The sequence below is a fragment of the Pteronotus mesoamericanus genome, unplaced genomic scaffold (genome assembly GCF_021234165.1).
Source record: "Pteronotus mesoamericanus isolate MK-2021 breed Mesoamerican mustached bat unplaced genomic scaffold, CSHL_Meso_final scaffold_54, whole genome shotgun sequence".
NCBI lineage: Eukaryota > Metazoa > Chordata > Mammalia > Chiroptera > Mormoopidae > Pteronotus > Pteronotus mesoamericanus.
Window position 1 is genome coordinate 19,048,595 of NW_026555321.1, and position 20,661 is coordinate 19,069,255.

The following is a 20,661-nucleotide window of genomic DNA, read 5'->3' on the forward strand; positions in this document are numbered from 1 at the left end:
ATGTGATGTCTGTTGACAGTGTTCTGAAGGTTTGTTAATTTATGGAGTGTCGAAGCTTTCTGCATAAATCAGACATGCTAATCCAGCCTGGTAATTGGCTATAATATAAAAGACATACAGTCCATGGCACAATGAAAAAGAAGAAAGCACTTTGAAAGTCATGGTATATCCTTTTGTACCTTCCTTTGTTCCTTTCTTGTTTGGTTTACTTAAAGTCATGTAACCAATGCCTAGAAAAGGAAAGTAAAATTCAGACACAAAATGCTAATTTCAATTAGACCTGAAATTATCCTTTAAATACATAGGGGTTTTAGTGAAACAATCACTAGAATCATATGCAATGTCAAGGAAGGTTGAAATTATTCAGTGAAAATTTGAGATATGGAGTAGAATTTCATCTTTATACAAAATAGCATAGTGGTCCAAGGTGAAAAGTCTGAAGCCAAGCTTCCGGGGGGTGACTGCCAGCCTTGCACCTTCAAAACTGTGTGGCCTTCAGTAATTTATTTAGCCTCTCTCTGCCTCAATTGTCTCTGCCGTAAAATAAGAATAGTAATAGTAGCGACCTCATCAAATTTTTGTGAGAAACAAAATCGTTTATTATATGTTGGTGCTTAGAATAGTGCCTGCCTTATCGTAAGCACTGTATAAATGTTTATTACTACTATATTGCACCAATGTTACCTAATTTAACAGGGGCATTTTATATCCAAATCATGCTCATTGCCAATCCAGGGAAAGCCAGAATAATAACAACAGTCAAGCAATATGTAATCTGTATTACAATGACCAGATTTCATCATTCTGCGCCATCTAGGTTAGATCATCCATCCATCATTCCTTTTACTCATTTACACACCCTGAGTGTTTCCCGTTGTCGGGTCCTGTGGTAGGATACAGGTATGCATCAGACACAGGCCCTAGCTTCAAGTGCTTCCGGTCTCATAAAGGAGACTCAGGCAGACAGGTAATTGAGAGGTGATACACTAAATGTTAAAATGGAATTATACCCTAGCAGAATTTTCCTTCTCTCCTGCATAGACCATTACTTAGCTCTCTTGTGACATTTGTGAGGTTTTTGATAACAGAAGAGTTATTTTTGGAAGTTTTAATGAATGAAATAAGTGTGTGTGATTATTGAGATGATTGGTGTTTCTGACAAGCATTTATTACACTAATCCAGAAATAACTATTCTAACCCCCTCATGTTTCATAGGATGCTTATTTTTGAAATAATAAAGCTCCCAGCCAGAAAAAAAAAAGAATTATACCCAAGGTAGTGTGGTGGGAGAAGGATGGAGTTGCAGGAGGGGAAGAGTGGCTTAGCTTTTGCAGGATAAGGGAGCGTTGTGTAGGCAACCAAGGGAGAGATGCAGGCCTGCAAGGAAAGGAATCAGATTATATACAAAGATATGAAGGTGAATTTGGGGACCCACACATGGTTCAATGTGAATGGAATGTAGGATGGACTGGTCCAGTCAAGATCAACATCTCCTCAGGTGCCTTGGAGGTTGGTTCTTGCTTTAGCTCACCCCTTGCTGGCCTCTTGGTTTTTCTTCTCAGACTTGCAGAAACCAAGCATTTAATCTCCTTGGGCTGTTTCATCCCAGCCTGATATTTGCTGGTTGTGCAAATAGGCAACATCTGGCCCCCATGAACATAATGACTAACAGATTTCCTTTTAAAGGTGAGAAGAACCTGCACCTCTTACCCCTGCCCTGGTGTATCCCACCCAAAAAGGAGGTGTTCTTGGCCATGACCCAGCCATTAATTCCAAACTCCTAGTGCCATCCTTTCTGATAAGATGCTATCTAAGGACAATTTAAAAATATATATATTTAAATTCTAAACCTCTTTCTTCTATCCTCACGTAACACTTGTGACTGCCAAGGACTCAACCTGAACAAAGACCCCCAGCCCAGGGCACAGTAGTGAAGGTTAGATCTGGCCCTAGCCTCCTGCATTGCACTTGGAGATTCACAGTTTTAAAACTCCAGTCTTGACTGGTGCATGGATGGTAAGAGTTTGGGAATCCTGCCCAAGACGTGGGCCTCAGAACAGGAGACAGAGTGGCTGGGAGTTCAGGCTTGAGAGGCAGAATCAGGTTCGGTTCTTCCCTCCTTCTCCTAGTAACTGAGTAATTTGGGGTTAAACACTCTGAGAATCTGTTTCTGATTGGTAAAATGGCCTCTCACTGTGTTGTTGTAAGGATTAAAGAAACCACATATAAATATAGACCTCTTCGCACAGTGTCTTGCCCAAAATTAATGTTCGGTAAAAGGACACCGTGACAAAGCCAGGGGAGATTTGACCTCAGGTGAATGCCCTTCCTCTCTGAGTGCCCTGAGCTGCTATTTTAACTCAGAGCTACTCTTGATCTCTGATCAAGACAGCTTTTTGACTGTGATATCTTGGGGATGGCAGGGAATTTTTCTTCCTTTCTTTAGAAATACGGTCCCTTATATAACCAGCAGTGTTTGTGTAGGTGATTTATCTGGGTAATACCTCCCTGAAGCTTGAGCTCCATTCAAGCGGTCACAGCCTCCAGTTTGGTAATTTGGGTGGTGCTCCACAGGAAACAGAATCAGACTTTCTGATGCTCTGATGAAAAGAACCTATCTGCATCCTTCCTTCCTTCCTTCCTTCCATCCATCCATCCATCCATCCATCCATCCATCCATCCAAGAAATCTTTTACTTTGGCAGGCTTTCCAACGGGGTAATCTCTCCTTGTGCTCGTGTGGGTTTGAGGTGACTACATGAAGTAATCTCCCAGAAATGTTCTACATCTCATAGAGCTTATTATGTCTGAAGGAAGCACAGGATGTGGGCTCCTAGGCAAGACTTCCACTTTGTCCCTGATTGTCAAGAGCACTTAGAATCTCTCTACTTCTTCCTTCTGTGAGGTACATGAAAATTTCATGTGGAAAACCAACAAATTAAGCACATGATTTTATCTCTCTTGGGAACCATTCCTGGAAAGGCAGATGGAAGAATAAATGAAAAGGTGGGCAAATTGATGGGTTCCAAGTACTACAACATGTCCTGGAGATATGAAGTCAATAGGATATGCCTTTTCCTTTAAGGAGTGTACAGGCTATTCTTGAGTGGATGAGAGAGAGAAATAGTGACAAATCAGATACAGAATAGAGGAATCCTTAGGACAGTTGAGAGATCCAACCCAGCTAGGGGGTTCTGGTATTCTTCTTGAGACAGTGAGGCTAAAAGTAAGATTTTCAGTAGAGGGAGATTATTCTTCTTCTCTAGATGGAAAAATGGACCTGAGCCAAGGGAACAATTTGTACAAGTGTGGAGATGTAAGACACTAGAAGTATTTGATGACTCGGATGGTTTGATGAGCACGAACATAGAATGACTGAAGTAGTCACAGATGACTACCGAGGCATGCAATACCAACCGTTTGAAGGATTTTACATATTAATAAAGTACTAAAAGTTTACTCTGAAAACTATTCAGAATTCAGAATTTCAGACGAAGTGACAGCATCAGCCTGACACTTTGTAAATCAAAAGCACAAGGAGTGGAAAATTAATGAGAGAGAAGCCAGGCCACAGCAAGGGAAGCCAGGAATTCAGGAGAACACAAGAAGGGCCAGAAGGCAATGGGGATAGAAGAGAGATGAATACAGAGAGGGGGTACAATCGTCATGAGTTGTAGCTAATGACTGATTTGTTTTGAAAGATGAGCCAGAGGGAAGTGTCTGGATGATTCATAGGTTTCTGGCTTCTGTTTCACAGGGAGTAAAAGTGGCACCATTTCTTAATGAAAAAAACAAAACAAAACATGAGACTAAGCATGACTTCTGGTAAATATGATTATCTTTGGGAATCAATTCCAATGGGATAGGCAGTAGGCATTGTAATGCATGGCTCTGGTTTGGGCTGGAGATCTGTATATCTCGGAGTCATTTTGTAGAAGCGTGTGTGAATCTATGGGGCTGTCACTCAGGAAGAGGGGATGAGGTGAGAAAATCAGGTCAGAGGATGGATCCCTGGGACACGTCGAGCTTTAAGAGGCAAATAGAAGAAGGAGCATTTCCGGTTTCCTAAGAGACGAGAGAGGGACCAAGGTGACCATGGTAACTTGATGTTACAGAGTTAATGGAAAAGTTCCAAAGAATGCATGATTAAACTCAGATCAGGTAAGAACAAAAAAGTCAACTGGATTGAACAGCAGGTCATGGGAGCTCCATGCAACGGTGGACGTGGAACAAGAGAAAAGATTGAGAGCTATGGAGAGTGATGCAATCAAGATCTTTTTTAAGACAAAGAAGGGAGGGGAAAAGATCAAAGGCTGTGGAAACATCACATTATCTTTCTTAGTAATCAATTCATTGTTCAACAACTTCTCATATTTGGAAATTTTTTGTGTCCAATTTATTGCAGTTGTTTTTTGAAGAGGAAAAAAATTAATGTCATTTTTTTTTCCTGAACACAATCTGCTAAGTATCATGCTCGTTATGCAGATTTGTTTATTTCTATTTTAATTATAGTAACCATGATTAAAAAAATAATTGTAAAAGTGATTTCAATTCACTGATATTGCAATTATTTACAAGTACTTATAAACAATTTAACCAAAAGAGGTTTCTGTTGCCATGTGTTTTGATAACCCAAAGGAAAACTCTGATTCCAAATATCAATAACATAGGAAGGCATTTGGGCTGTCTCTGAATTGGGATTTTTAAATCTTCAGCTTTGAAGCTATTTCAAGAAAACATTCATTTAGAGTGTTGGAGAGACCTCTATTGTATCAAATGGATTATCCATATAGATGTGTGGTATGTTTATCCATCTTTTTCAGTTTTGTTACATTTTTCAGTAACATCTTAAAGCTTTCTTTATGTAGCTCTTTTATCTTTCTTGTTAAGGTTATTCTAAAAATTTTACAGTATTTTTCCCACTGGTAAATGAAAAATTCATTTAATTTTCTAACCTATTCCTAGGAAAGAGAAAACTAGTTTGGAATATTGTACTTCCCAAACATATCTTGTTATTGCAAATTATTTTCAGTAAAGTTTCTTGATCTTTCTATTGTGCAAATAATATTACGAGGCGGGACACACACACACAAAAAAAATTATCTTCTGGAGGGTGGTCCCCTTGTAGTACAGGCTTCCCCTGCTAGGTGACTGTTCTAGGAACCCATCTGTATCAGTGTGCCAGCTGGCATTGTTGTGAGAGGCTGAGTTCGGCTTCAGTGAATTTTTTTTTTTTTAACTCTTTCAACACGTTTGCCCATTTTATGATGGGTGATTTATGAGCGCACCTGCCCATACCACACTGAATGTTCAGCAGCTTTTGAGCAAAAATGTCATGGCCCCTGTCCCCCACCCTCCATATTCCCCCGATCTCACACCAAGTGACATTTTTTGTCTCCTCGGATGAAAAAAAGTCCTCAAAGGGAAATGTTTTGCTGATGCGGAAGAGGTGAAACAAAAAAAAAAAAACAACATGGCAGAAACGTTAAAAGGCATCAAAACTGACAAATTGAAAAACTGTTTTATTAAACAGTGGAAAAAACACCTTGATAGGTGTATTGCATCAAATGAAAGGTACTTTGAAGGTGACTGAAGTTTATGTAAAATAAATACAGAATTTTTTATAAATAAATTCTGGGGTTTTGGGGTCCCCCCTTTGTATTTGTAAATAAAGATGTTCACCTTAAAATATGCATGCACAACATGTTTTCTACCAAAGCAAGGAATGTCATATGAAATACCCACTTGTAAATATTTGACAATTTAGCAACATGTGTTCTAACAGCAGAACTGTGAGAACCTAATATCTCTTTGGAAGAGAAGACTCCCAAGGAAGCACAATCATTTAGGCAACATCTGGCATGAATTACTTTATTAATTTTCCTTTATTTACTAGTTTTTATTTAACAGATGTCGAGATTTTTCCAAAGCAGGAATCAATGAAACCATAAGTCTTTTTGCATCTGGGGTTCATTTTCCTCTTAGCAGAGACAAGGAGGGTTTAAAGGAAAGTTGCTTTATGTTCTGCTGTATTTGCAATTCTTGTTTTGTTTCAGGGGCCTCCAGGACCAGAAGGAAAGGCAGGGAGTCAAGGCCATTCGGGAAGCCAAGGAAATAAAGTAGGTCATATTCTTTGTACCCACCAACGTTAAGGTTTTCTCCTCAAGGGAAATGTGTCTGCTTGTATTAGCCAGAGCCCTTTCAACAGAGAGGAGAATATATCCCATTGCTCCTGGCTTGATTCTTAGAGAGCCAGCAACATCTAAGTACATGGGTGTGGACCGGGATGAGATCAGGGATTCCAGCTCACAGACATGCAGAAGGGCCTACTCCCTAGCTGAGCTGCGGGACCTCAGCGAAGGGGACCTCTTCTGGGGGCATGCTTTCCTCCTTCTCTCCCTCCCTCCCTCCCTTTTTTCTTCCCTTCTTCTCTTCTCCATTCATACAAACCTTTATTTTTTCCATTATTTTTTCCTCCATTCACATAAACCGTTGCTGAACACCCCTTATAAGACAAAGACTCTGGACCGGCATGCAGCTAGACTAGCAAGTCCACTCCTGGAGAACAGAAGTCATTGTTTTGCTCCCCGATGCATCCCGAGTGCTGAGAACAGTACCTGGCACATAATAAATGCTTAGGAAATATTTGTTTCCTAGAAGAGTTTCTGGATTGTATTTTGATAAATATGATATGGAATCAACACCACAGAATTTAGACTATTTTCAGGACAATAATCAATGTCATAAAGCAGCCAGGAACAGGGAACTGAAATGGAGGTTTTAACATAGTGCTAATAGTAGTATCTTGGACTAATGAAAGAGGCATCCTAGGGGCTGTAGACTCTGAATGGACCTTAGAAAGTAAGCAGGATGTTGACCAGCAGAGAGGAGGCATGGGAAATTTCAGGTAGAAAAAATACGGCGAAGGAGGGCACAGGGTTGGAAAATCCTGGGAATGGGCAGCTGGGTTGAACGGTGGCACAGAAAGAATAAAAAACTCTGTGGTGACTGACTTTTTAACTGGCCAGTACAGTGCTATTTACAATTTTTGATGAAAGTGTACGAACACAGCCAGACTTTGGAAGATTTTTAAATAGGCAGCTCGGTGCAGAAATATTTTGAAGGCTGAGAGACTGGAAGCCAGAAGACTCGTTGGTATATGGTCACAGTTTCCAGGCCAAGCAATGACTGTGTGACTTCACAGAGTGGGACTCTTCCAAGAGGAAACTGAATCAAGAGGGAAGATGGCTAGTAGGTGACGCACGGGCTTCCAACATGAGTAGTAACACCATCACAGATGTGGGGAAGTCATGAGGGAGAGTGCGTATGGGAGTAAAGAAACTCACATGGTTAAGGAGCCGGGGGAAAGGGTTTAGGGCTAGTTGGACATGTAGATTTCAGAGTCATTTGGACTCTGGGAGAATGTCTGTCTGTAAGAAGGGGAAGAGAAGACAATGAATTATTAGAAAGGAGGGGAAAGAAACCAAAAAGTATATACCAGATGCTGAGAAGAAGTACTCAAGGAGGAGAGGTCAAGAGCATCAGTTGGCGCACACTTTGAGAGCCACTGCCCAGAAAGAGAGTTGTTGGGGCAGACCGTTTGCTTCCCTTCCATGGGACCCTCTTTGGTGTCACCCCAGAGCTCAGTGCTGGTGGACATTTGTCCATTTGCACTTCTCATGCCTTCTGTGTTCCCTTTCTATCCTTAAAAATGAGTTAACCACTCCCACTCAGTGTGGGCTACTCTACTTCCACACTGTTTCTTCCAAAGGCTATATGATGCGAAGGGCCCAGGGGAATAACTAGACAATGGATAAAGTTGACCAGCACTGCCTCAGCCAGATGCCTAAGGTCAGCATCAGTAGTGATAGCCACGTGGACCAGATAGACTCCTGATATGATGTGATGAGAACGGCACTTTACCTCTGTGGTCTTTGTCCCCCAACCCCATAAAAATCAATGTAATTAGAAGGGAAAACCTCATAGAAACCCAAACTGAAAGATGTTCTGCAAGACACCTGACTGCTGCTCCTCAAGGCTGTCAACGTCACATCAAAAACAAGGAACATTTGATACACTGTTGCAGTCTAGAGGAGCTTAAGGAGACAGGACACAGACACGGGATCCTGGAACCAAAAAAAAAAAAAAAAAGCGGTAAAAACTAGGGACATCTGAATAAAGTATGGAATTTTGTTAAAAATAATCAATATTCATTTATTTTAAGAAATGCGCCCTACTGATGTAACTAATGTAATGGTCAAGAGGGGCACATCGCAACTCTAGATCCTGTCTTCACATTTCCGTAAATCAAAAACTTTAAAAGTTTGTGTTTCTTTTTTAAGAAAAGGAGTTAACCACCTTTTGTAAACCTGTGCCAACTTTCCCAAGTAGCTGGAATTTCCCCAACATAACCCTGAGATTGGTTTAGGACCCACAGTGGATGTTCTAGCAGTCAGACATCAGAAATCATTACCAGGGATGCTGTGCTACTTTGTTGTTTTGATGGACACTTCAGACCTTAAAACTAGATGAATAAGTCTGTTGTCTTTGCAGCAACCAGATGATTTGCACGGATCATCATGGAAAACAGTTTTGTTAATTTTCTTAAAGAGTACAGTGCTTCCTCTTTAACTCATGGGACGACATTTCCAAGGGTGCGGTTCGTGGCACTGAGCCAGCTAGGCTGGCAACCTGCACGAAACACATACATCAAACTTGTTGAGTCTTCATTTCTCAGTAGAGGAGACCTCAGCAGCCAGCAGCAGCAGCTCCTCTGGTATTGGTTGCACAACTCACAGTCCTGGCCACAAACCTATTGTCACTGTGTGATACACATGAATGCAGTTGAAAAGTGTTGTCTCTGGGCCATCATTTTTCATTTTGTTTACAAAAACACCCTAACAAGGATACATTTCGCTGTGCTGTTTAACAGGGAGAACCCGGAGATCCAGGAGAAAAAGGAGCTGTTGGCCTTCCCGGCCCCCGAGGCTTGCCGGTTTGTGTTTTATCATTATTTTTTGCTTTTAGATAAAAAGGCTGCCCTCCTAATCCTTTAGTTCAGTGGATATCAGGTGTGGTTCTTTGAAGAGGGTGTTGAAGATACCATCCCAATCTACCCTTATAACTTGCTAGCAATTGAGATGTTATCCTCATTTTGGACGAGTTCCTTGGTCAGCTTTCCCAAGATGGCAACTTCCCAGGTACCAAACTTCCTGGCCACGGTGCTCTTGAAGCCAAAGGAAAAAATGGACAGAACTTGCCTTTGCCATCCCCAGAGCCCTTCTTCCGTTCTTCCGTCCGTTAGAAGCCAGTCGTCAGAAAGCCAACCCATGCTTTCCCCCAGCTCCGGGCTACTCACTAAGGCCTTCGCCAAGGGTCCAACAGTAGCCGGTGCCCAGGCGTGTAGGAGGTCTTACCTGTATCTAGCAAAGTGAAAATGGATTGGTGGTAAGGTACTAAAATACAAACATTGTCTGGAAGACTTAACACAACTACTTCCTTTTACTGAGATTACTACATGACTGACATTTTCTTATTTAATCCTCATAATAACACCAAGAGTGGGTGTAATTATTCTCCCTTTATAGATGAGACAAGTAAGACTAAGGGGCAGTGTCGTATGTGATACTGAGAGATGTCTTCCATGCCACTATCACCAAATGTCAGTGGCCTGTCCTGGAGAATCCTGCTTCCTCGTGTGTCCTAAACAAACCCCAAAGCTGGCCGCCTTGCTCTGCTGTGAATAAGCCTCCCTCTGTCTGGAGCCTGGGGGTGTTTGTAATTAATTGCTTTGTTCACAGGGTGATGATGGCAACCCAGGTTATGGTAGCGTGGGAAGTAAAGGAGCAAAGGTAAGACTTGTCGGCAGCAAGCAGACAGTTTACGTTATTTTTTTGTTGCTTGATTTTCTTTGTTTGCCACACTCAAGAGAAAAAAAGAAAGTAAGCAGGGCAGTTTTAGACTTTTTAGAGATAGATTTTGATCACTTATTTGCTGATATCCTGTGGGGAATGTGGTAGAAGAAAAAAAACAGTTGAGTGGTTTACGGCGCAGGCAACAGTTGCAACTTGAGAGCTAACGTTCTGGCCTTCACAGAGCTGTGCAGCCAGGGCCTGGCTTGTTCCAGCTCTGTGCTCGGGTGTGCTTAGGGACACAGTCCAAAAGGTGTCCTCTTTTTATTGTGTTTACTTTAGCCATTAGTGAGAGGTTTTACAAGGCCTATGGAAATGCATTGGGCCAAGCAGTAACTTGCAAACCTTTTAACTGTATCAGAAGGATAGCTCTATGTTGTCACTGCATATTTAAGTGTCTGGAAGTAAGCTAGAAAAGTTTATCAAAACCAGTGATTTCTGCATGTTGATAGTAACTGCTTAGAAATCATAACAACATCCACAAAAACAATAAAGTTAAGAATATCCTTTATGTAAAACGGTTAAGACCTACGAAAAAGAATTACTGAGATATAAAATAGAAACTCCAATGATTAAAAAAACATGCCAAGTTCATGTTTAACAGTCTAAAACATTAAAAAGAATCAGTGTAATTCCAAATGAAATCCCAGTGGAAATGATGTAAGAGGCTCTCTGGAAGAATAAACCAAAAAAAGGCTAACATTTCTTTGGAAAAAAAGAACTTCAAATGAGTGATTTCCAGCAAGACGTTCTTTATAATAGAAAATAATTGAAAACAACCTTAATATCTCATAAGAGGGAAATATTAAGTAGCCTTCAGTATTGAAATATTACTGCTATTTATAATGTATGTATATGACGTGTATAATTATGTAAAAGATCATTATGTAATGTATCAAGTAAAATAGAATATAATCAGGAAAAAAAATTATCCCAATTGCGATCAAATATATTTTTAAAAGCTAAAGGAAAATATAACAAAGTATTTATAATGGGTAATGAGATTTGGGTGACTATTCTTTTGTAATTTTTATGTTTGAGGAGATACTATGTTTAATCAGAAAATAAACTTTATTTTAAATCAAATAGTTTTTCATTAAATGGTGCTTATCACACTTTTTCATCTATAGTCTGTGGCCAAGGTAAAGTAAGCAGAAAACCAGAAAATGAAAGAACAAGTTTAGACTCTAGGCTTCCCAAATTTCTCCATTGAAATCCAGTTTAAGAGGACTGTCTCAGAGAGACCTGGCCGAACAACCCACTTTCCCGTGGTACACCTATGGTAGAAGGAATTACTGCTGATTTGTAATTCCTCAGCGATGTGCACTTGTCCTCTTATCTTAAGTTGCCATGATATTTTGGGGAAATCAATAAGTAGTTCAATTTAGGAGATGAAGTCAGTGTCTCAAATAGTGCTTTACAGTTTTGTTTTCAATTGTTCTGGTCCTTCCTTGGTTCAGGAGCAGTAAAAACAAAATGAGGCAGCAGGTAAAATTAAAGTCAATATAAATCTACCTTGTTGGTTTATGCGTACATTAATTTTCTGTACTGTCAACAATAGGGACAAGAAGGATTCCCTGGAGAAAGTGGAGCTAAGGTACTGTGTGCTTCATATGAACTAGAGATCTATTGGAAACATTTCTGGGTTATGAAACACACCATGGGACAATGGGAGGACAGTTAACTACAAATGAACTTTTAAAATCTTTATGGGGGAAAGGAAGAAAGATAGCAGGCTTTTTTAAAATAAAAAATTTATTTTTAGTTGTTGAATTCATAAGTAAAGGAAGAAATTGTCCTTATTTTCCTCCATACATGTGCTCCTCCTCCTCTAGCATATCTATTTTCTTATTGTCCAAAGGAAAGTGAAATGTAAGGAATACCATAATTACCTGGTATCATCTGGCCCCATTTTTCCAATATGTTTATCAATCACCTTCACATACTAAGTTAGCAATGCTGTCCTCTGCCTTAAGGCTTCACTTTTGCTAGAAACACTGACTGAGCTCAGTAAATGCCAGCTCCTTTGATAGGATCAAGGGACAACTAAAGGGCAGAGTTCATGTCCCCAAAGAGCCTGTGCTCTGACTGGAGGGACAGAAGTAAAGCTATAAAAATGTGGGGTGAACGGGGCACCTCAAAGAAGACTGTTAAAAGATGCAAATGTATATGAGAATGTCTTCAAAATACCATATGATCTCACCTATAAGAGGAATCTAATGAAAAAACAAATAAACTAACAAGCAAACTAGAACCAGAGGCCTGGAGACATGGACCAGGCTGACAGCGGCCAGAGGGGAGGGGGAAGGGGACAATGGAGGAAAGAAGGGGAAAAGACTAGTCTAGAACATGGATAAATGACCCGTGGACAAGGACAACAGTGCGGGAATTGACTGTGGAAGTGGGGGTCAGCTGGGCAGAGGAGGCCAAAGAAGGAAAAATTGGGACAACTGTAATAAAATAACAATAAAAAATTGGAAAGGAGTTTTATAACTATGGTTTGGAATTTAAAAAAGAAAAGAAAATGTCTTCATGTTGAAATTAGTTTAAAAACACATTGAGATATCTCTTGGATTTTAATAACTACTTATTTTATTTTTCCAAACTTATTTAGGGTGAGACTGGGGACCCCGGTGATCCAGGAGAAGCTGGACCCAAGGGAGCCAGAGGCCTGACGGTAGGTTTCTTCAATGCTTACAATCTCGGCTACTTTGGGAAGTCCTTGTCAATGTTTTTCCAATCATTTGAGTTGTCATTTGTTCCCAAAGACTTGGAAAATGTGTGTATTTTTATTATATTTTATTGATTATGCTATTACAGTTCTGGTTTTTCCCCCTTTGCTCCCCTCCACCCAGCACCCCCCACTTCCTCAGGCAGTCCCCCCATCCTTGTTCATGTCCATGGGTCATACGTGTAAGTTCTTGGGCTACACCCTTTCCTACACTGTACATTACATCCCCATGGCTATTCTGTAACTACCCATTTGTACTTCTTAATCCCCTCACCTCTCACCCATTCTCCCATACATCCCCATCTCTTATCTTTAACATTTGGCATTTTAATTATGATGAGTCTTGGTGTGGGCCTCTTTGCATCCATCTTGTTTGGGACTCTCTGTGCTCCCTGGACTTGCATGTCTATTTCCTTCACCAAATTATGGAAGTTTTCTTTCATTATTTTTTCAAATAGATTTCCAATTTCTTGCTCTTTCTCCTCCTTCAGTCACTCCTGTGAAGCAAATGTTGGATTGATTATAGTTGTCCCCCAGGCTGTTTACACTATCCTTGTGTTTTTGGATTCTTTTTTTGTTCTTGTTGTTCTGATTGATTGGGTTTTTTTGTGTGTGTGTTCTGTTCCAAATCATTGATTGATTCTCATCTTTGTCCACTCTACTGTTGTTCCCTGTAATTTGTTCTTTATTTCAATTAGTTAATCCTTCATTTCTGACTGGGTCTTTTTTATGCTACTGAAATCCTCACTAAGTTCCTTGAACATCCTTTTTATCAGTGTTTTGAACTCTGCATCTGATAGATTGCTTATCCCCATTTTGTTTAGCTCTTTTTCCGGAGTTTTGATCTGTTCTTTCATTTGGGCCATGTCTCTTTGTCTCCTTGTTTTGGAAGCCTCCCTGTGTTTGCTTCTAAGTATTAGGTAGAGTTGCTTTGACTCCATGTCTTGGTAGTGTGGCCTAATGTAGTGGGTGTCCTGGTAGGGTTCAGTGGCACAGCTTCCCCTATCACCCAAGCTGGATGACAGGGGATGCTGTGCACCCTTTGTGTGGGCTGAGCACTCCCTCCTCTTGTTGAATCAAGTAAACATCATTGTTGTTGGGAGATCAATGGGAGGGATTTACCTAGGCCAGTGAGCTGCAAGGACTGGCTGTGACCACTGACCACCAACCTCAGCCCTCCATGGAGGATTTGTTGTGCAGAGGCAGGGTGGTGGTGCTCCCACATGGTTTGTGTTGTCCATTGGGTGGATTGGTCCTGGGGTTTCCCAGGTGGTGCAAGCCAAGCTCAGCTGCCACCTGTGTTTTGTCTGGGGCACCCTGCCTGAGCTGTAAAGCAGTCTGAGATGGCTGCTACTTGTGCTGGACTGGGAGATTTCCAGGTAGAGCCAAACTGTGAATCTAGGCTGCTAGTTCCAGACATGGGGCTCACTGAGGCCAGCGGCTGCTTGTTTGTTCATGTGGGAAAGTAGCTTGGGTGGGCCTGTAAAATTGGGTGGGGTGGAGTCTCTGGGGGAAGGGCCCAGAAAATGGACAATGTCCTCTGCTCACCTTGATACCAGACACCTCTCCCAGCACGCCACGGTGCCCCTCTAGCCTCCTCCCCCCGCACCAGAGCCCAGAGAGTGAGTCTGAGTACAGTGAGTCTGTGTGTGGGTTCTTTAAGAGGAACTGCCTGGGACCCCAGAAGTTTCTTCCATCAACTCAATCCCCACTGGTAATTGCAGCCAGAAGTTGTGGGGACTTATCTTCCTGGCACTGGAATCCCGTACTTGGGAGACCTGGTGTAGGGCTGGGACTGCTCACGGTGGAGATATCCCTCCCAAATTGTTATCCACCACACGTGGATGTGGGGCCAGCCCGTTCTACATCTGCACCCCTCCTACCAGCCTTGATGGATGTGGTTTCTTTAATAATATAGTTGTCAGACTTCCATTAAACTCAATTTCTGTCAGTGCTGAGTGATGGTTGTTCTATATTTTAGTTAATGTTGTTGTGGTTGTATGAGAAAGCCAAATGTGTATATGTTTTTAAGGCAAACTTGGGAGAAGGGAAATGGATATATTGCTCATCCTTCAATGCCAGCAAGAGGGCAGTGACTCTGCTTTTAGTGAACAAGTCCACCTATTCTGGCTGCCAAGGTATCATGGCTTCTTGTTTGTGTGTGTGTGTTTTTTTAAAGGAATTCTAGTGATCCAAAATATATTTTTAATTGAATTTATTGGAGTGACATTGGGTAATAAAGCTGCCAAAATATGGTCAGTCTAATCACATCTCTCTGGCAGATTTAGTGCAACCTAATGCCCACTGACATCTTGTCTTTACTATGAAGGTTTTGTTAAACTCTTATACTTTAATGAGGCATGCACCCTAAAAGACCCCGTCTTTATTGAGCTCAAGCTTTGAGAGCAAGTTTCTGTGTATTATGTAACCAAATATGTCTTTATTATTCCTTGGAGGGGGTTAGATGTTGCCTAATGCTATGAATCATTCAGACCAAACACGAGTCCCCATTACATTTCACAGGTGTGCTGAGACTCACCCTTGGGTTCCGGTGACTTAAGAATGGATCCTTGCATTTGCTGATTCTTTATATATCTTAGACTTAGTGTGAGATGGCTCTTTTATTAAGAGAGACAAGCTTATTATAATTGCCTCCAGATAAGTTCTTTGTTTCTTTTGTTCAGACCAGCACAGATAAGGTAAACCAATCTCAACACCAGGTCTAACAGGAAAATAATAATAGAAAATCTGACAGAACTTGATACTTGAGGTGGTTTTCCATTCTTGTCATCAGAGTTGATTTTATTCTGAGTATTTTTTTTAATATCATATAGCGATAACTTTAGGGATTATTTATGTGGGTTTCAGGGCTACAAAATAAAGAAACTGCTCTTTTCTTCCTTCATCCTGCCTCTCCCAAGAGAACTGCTTCCCAGCCGTAATTCCTTTCCTCATACATATTTTTTGATTACTGTCCTTTAACATCATGCTCTTTTTAAAAAAATGAACATTGATATAATTAGATAACTGGAAAAGACTTTCAAGTTAATTTAGATGTCACCTCCAGGGAAGTGTCTCTGTATCCTCCTTCCCTCTGCTTGTTAATGAAGTTGCTTACCCTTGAACATGGAAACCTTCTAACAAGTTCAGTTGCTTGTTGGTTTCCCTCCCTCCCAGCGGCACATTAATCATTTAAAAAAAAAACAAAAAAACAATAAACTAGTGGGTAATATATAAACTTTTTCTCTTGGCCTTTGGTTCCTTGAATTTCTTTTTCTTCCCCCCCACATTGGGCAATTTATCACTGTTTGTAACTTGCTTATTTCATCTGCCAAGTTGCATTTTCATCTACATGAGTATTGTTGAATTTGAAGTAGAAGTTTAGGCACTGAAAACTTCCAGGTTTTCCTTCTCAAAAAGTTGATGTTTCTGTTGGAAGATTTTGGTACAGCTTTGCCTTAATTGTTGGATGCCTGCTTTGTTCTCTTGGAAGGCTTACATTCCTCGTTGAAGGTTTCTGAATCTTCACCTTGTTTTTTTTTTTTTCACCAGCTAAAGAGTTTTATTTTTAATTTGCCTTGATTTTAACCTGCCTTCTTTTATGTATTCACGTGTGTTCGTATGTATTTGTATATTTTTTATTAACTTTACATGCACATTCTTCAAGGCAGTGTTTCTCGAACTCAGCAGTGACGTTTCTGGCTGGATAACTATTGCGAGTGGGTGGTGCTGTGCCCTGCGGTGTATTTAGTAGCATCCTGACCTCCATCCACTAGAGCAATGATTCTCAACCTTTTTCACCTCATGGCACATATAAACTAATTACAAAAATTCGGCGGTACACAAAAAATATATATAATATTCTTTGCCAGTCTGACAAAAAATAGGCATACTTTTGATTCATTCATACTGGATGGCTGTTGTGTTGGCCGTTGTCATTATTTTTCAATTTGACAGTCTGAGGGAAAAAAGGTCAGTGCCCCCAACTAAATAGTCAGGTATCGCATGTTTTAAAAATTCTTGCAGAACACCACTGGGCCAAAATCACTGCCCTAGATGCCAGCGACAACCACCACTGTGACAGCAAAATGTGTCTCCAGACATTGCCCAATGGCCCCTGCCGAGGGTGGGGAGGTATATATCAAAACTCTCCCTAGTTGAGAACCACCGGTTGAAAGAATCAAGTAATTTCACAAGATTTGTTAGGAAAAAATGGCAGTCCCTCCACCCCTTATCTCCTCTCTCCTAAATTTTAGGATGTCTTTTTGTTCTACTTTCTGAGAGATTTCACTGACTTTATCTCACAATGTTCTATTTTAATTTTCAGGAGCTCATTTTTTTTCTCTCTGCATATTCCTTTTCTATACTATTCTGTTGTTTCATGGCTGAAATATCTTCTTTTACCTTTCTTGAGGATCTAAATTAGCATTTCTTAAGTCTTCTTTGCCCAACTAGACTGTTTCCTGAAGTTTGTTTTTTTCTCTTTTCTCTGTGTTTCTCACATGTCCGGAGAGTGCAATATCTCTTTCTATTTAAGAACTGAAGACAAAAAAACTGACTAGAAGCCTCAAGGACAGTGGGACTAGTCAACCACAGGTTTTACTGAACAGTGATCTGGCTGAGCTCTTAGCAAAACTCTGATACCAGCATCTTGGTCTTTCTTCTTTGTCTAGCCAGATTCTCCTGAGAAAATTCTTTCCATTTACTGCCTGAGGGTGGAGGTCTGACTGCCAGCTTTCTAGGAACTACATGGAAAAGAAGAGCTGAAGGGCCTTACACCTGTTTCACATACCTTCATCCAGTCTCTCTGTTCTCAGACAGTACCGCTGACCTTCAGCTCTTCCCGGAGATCCCTAGTGTAGACACCTCGGTTTTACTTCTCTCTGGTGCTGGGGTGGAAGAAGGGGCATTCACCCAGCTGTAGAGAATGGAGAAGAGATCAGTGGATTCCTAAAATGATTTTCAGCCAGTCCTCCTTAGTTAGCTTCTCCCCTTTGCGTCAACAGTCCTTTTAGAGGTGCCTGGGCCGACCGTTCCTGAGCCTTCTGCGAGTGTGCTCTCAAACACAGGAGTTCTCTGCTGTCCCTCCTGTTGGCTCAGTGTTCAGCTTTCTCAGATCTGCTAAGGCTTTTAGCCCTTACACACCTGCCTTCTAGCCTCCCAACTTTTCTCACTTAAGAATGAGAAAGTTATCTCTTTTCTCATTCCTTTCTCATTCTTTCCATGCTTTGTTGTTTTTTTTTTTGCGGGGGGGGGGCGGCGATTATGGTTTGTTTGGGGTTTTTTTGGCTTTTTTAAAAAAATCCACTTATTATTATACTAGTAAGACTTTGGGAGGGCTCAAAAGTAAATTCATATGCTCAATCTACCATTTTCCTCTGGAAGGTTAGTCTATATCTTCTAAATAAAATATGATGAGTAAATTTTTTCCCACTCAACCCAGCATACTGTGAATATCATTGGAATACCTAATGGACATAAATATTTTTTGCTGTTTCTTGGGAAATACTTCTACAAATTAAGTTGATTTTAGACAAGTTCATTTTTTGTTCCTAAAGGTTATAAATCCTGTGGCATTTTGAATGCACAAAGGAATATGGTTCTAATTTTTAAACTAAATTCTAGCTTTCCTTTGCTAAATTATATTGGTAAATGAATATGGAAAAATTCCTGGCATACAGTAAATGTCAACAACCGTTGTTTTTATGACTGCTGCTACTCCCCATTTCAATACAAATATTTCCAGCCAGCTGTTAATGTTTCCTTTTTGTTGTTTTAAGGGTTTTTATATTTAATTTTTTTCTGGGTTTTCTTGTTCATTTGTTTTTCATTTTACTCACTAATTGAATGTAAATAAATGGAGATAAAAATTTCTTCCTTAACCCATCAATTCCAGTTCTAGCAATCTCCCCCAAAGAAATAATCAGAATTGCACATATAACTTTATAGTGGCATTACTTATTACAACAGCAGCAAACTTAAGTGCCAACAGTAAGGGACTGATTAAATAAACTATATTTATTTAGGTATATTTATTTAGGTACCTAAATATCTAGGTAATACGTAGGTATATCTAGGTATTAGAATACTATACAGCCAGGAAAAGTGACTTTGCAAAAGAATATTTAGTAACATGAAAAGTATTCAGAGATATATATTTAGTGTAAAAGGCAACAGGGAAAAAGTATAAAATTATATTAAGAAAAAACATATAGATTAATACCAAGATAATAAATAAAGGACTAGAAGAAAAGACACCAAAGTATTAGCAAGCATTATTTGGGGGAAGAGTGATTCCTGAGGACTTTTTTTTCCCTTTGTGTGCTTTTTATAAATCTCTCAATTTTCTAATTTGGATGTGCCTCTGGAATGTAAAACACTGAAACCAAAACAACACACATGCACACACACACACAATTTTAAAGTAAATAAATTCTGCTTCAAGGTATCCACAGGGCTTCCAGGAGAACCGGGATCCCCTGGGGAGCTGGGACCCCCTGGACGCAAGGTAAGTGGAAAAGCCATAATCACACCAGATCCCTTTTCCAAATAAAATGTTGGTGCATGGGGTCTTCATTGTACATGCTTTCTGTCTCTGCGGCTTTGAAGCTATTTTCCACCTTTATGTGCTCGGAAAGAGGAACCAAAAAATGCCAATTATATATCAGTTGCCATTTCTTGGGAGGTGGGGGGAATTGAGGGAGGAAATGAAGAGTATTAATACTAAAATGAGATTTGTCAATTATCAGTAAATTTTATTTATCTGTTCAATCCTTGTCCTCTTTTTTACATTCAATAAATGATCAGCAAATGCAGGAAGGTAGGAAGAAATTAATATTTACAAATGATTGAAGTTACATTACATGGAACTTACTTTCTTCAGGAATTTGGATGGGCTTCATTGCATTATTCTTTGGGTGTCTCTCTTAGCCAGACTCTTTCTGTTACAAAGATGGGATTGAACACATGAATTTCAAACCAGTTCTACTTTGTTCTTTCCATCCTCACCCAGACAGATATACATTCATATCTGCATATGTTATACAAATGTATATTCATTTTGGAGTCCAATTGGGATTGCCTTTCCAGATGTTCCGATTTGAGTATGGTCCCTTTGTCAACCTAACCAATGATGGGAACAGTTTAAGGGTCAGATCAGCTGCTGCTCAGTGGCCAAGGCAAACTAAGGACTTAGGAGCTCCAACCTGTATCTGAAGTAGGAGCAGCCATATGGATGGTTCAGCCTTACCTAGTGCTATCAGGGATGTCCAACTTTTTGGTGTCCCTGGGCCACACTGGAAGAAGAAGAGTTGTCTTGGGCCACATGTTAAATACATTGCAACACGTAATCACAAAAGAAACTCATACTGTCCTAAGTAAATTTACAGTTTTGTGTTGGGCTATGTTCACAGCCGTCCTGAGCTGCATGCGGCCCATGGGCGCAGGTTGGCCATCCTGTGAGCCATAGGCCTCCTCTGAAGCTTTTCATGCCAGCGTCAAGGGTCAGCTTCATCCTTAGATTCTGGACAACCCTTGCCCGGACATGGGGCTGGGGAAATTGGTCTTCGGAGGTTTGTGTTCATCAAACTTGCTGCCTATAGATTATAATTAGGTGATGGATATCTACATGTATTCTTTTTCCTCTAATTTAATGAGAACAAAAATCTTTAAAAGGTTATCACTTTCTTAGAGTAACGTTGGTGCACATTCTAGCCTCAATGTGTGTGTATCTAAAGCAGTGAAACCTTATTTTGTTTGTTTGTTTGTTTCCCTAGGGTGTGAAAGGGGCCAAAGGATTGGCTTCATTTTCTGTATGTATCTCCTGACTCCAACAGAGTGTTCCAAGCACTCCATTAAATTTATTTTATTTCTAGACTTCAGGACCTAGTCTGCTGGTTAATTCTTTCTGTTTTATTTTTAAATTGTAGATGTGTGAGCTCATTCAGTATGTGCAGAACCACAGTCGTAAGTACCGTGCTTAAAATGATCACCCAAGTTGTCAGCATTCATAGCAGAAAA

The 20,661-nt window shown here is 40.3% G+C and overlaps 1 protein-coding gene across 1 annotated transcript in view; it reads left to right on the plus strand.

The window, feature by feature from the left end:
• Positions 1–20,661, plus strand: part of COL6A6 (collagen type VI alpha 6 chain) — a 109,935-nt gene that overhangs the window by 53,297 nt on the left and 35,977 nt on the right. Inside the window, exons 23-30 of the mRNA XM_054595776.1 lie at positions 6,057–6,119; positions 8,933–8,995; positions 9,801–9,851; positions 11,473–11,508; positions 12,526–12,588; positions 19,088–19,150; positions 20,418–20,453; positions 20,571–20,607. Of these exons, the coding sequence (XP_054451751.1) occupies positions 6,057–6,119; positions 8,933–8,995; positions 9,801–9,851; positions 11,473–11,508; positions 12,526–12,588; positions 19,088–19,150; positions 20,418–20,453; positions 20,571–20,607 (412 nt within the window). The remainder of the gene's footprint in view (positions 1–6,056; positions 6,120–8,932; positions 8,996–9,800; positions 9,852–11,472; positions 11,509–12,525; positions 12,589–19,087; positions 19,151–20,417; positions 20,454–20,570; positions 20,608–20,661) is intronic.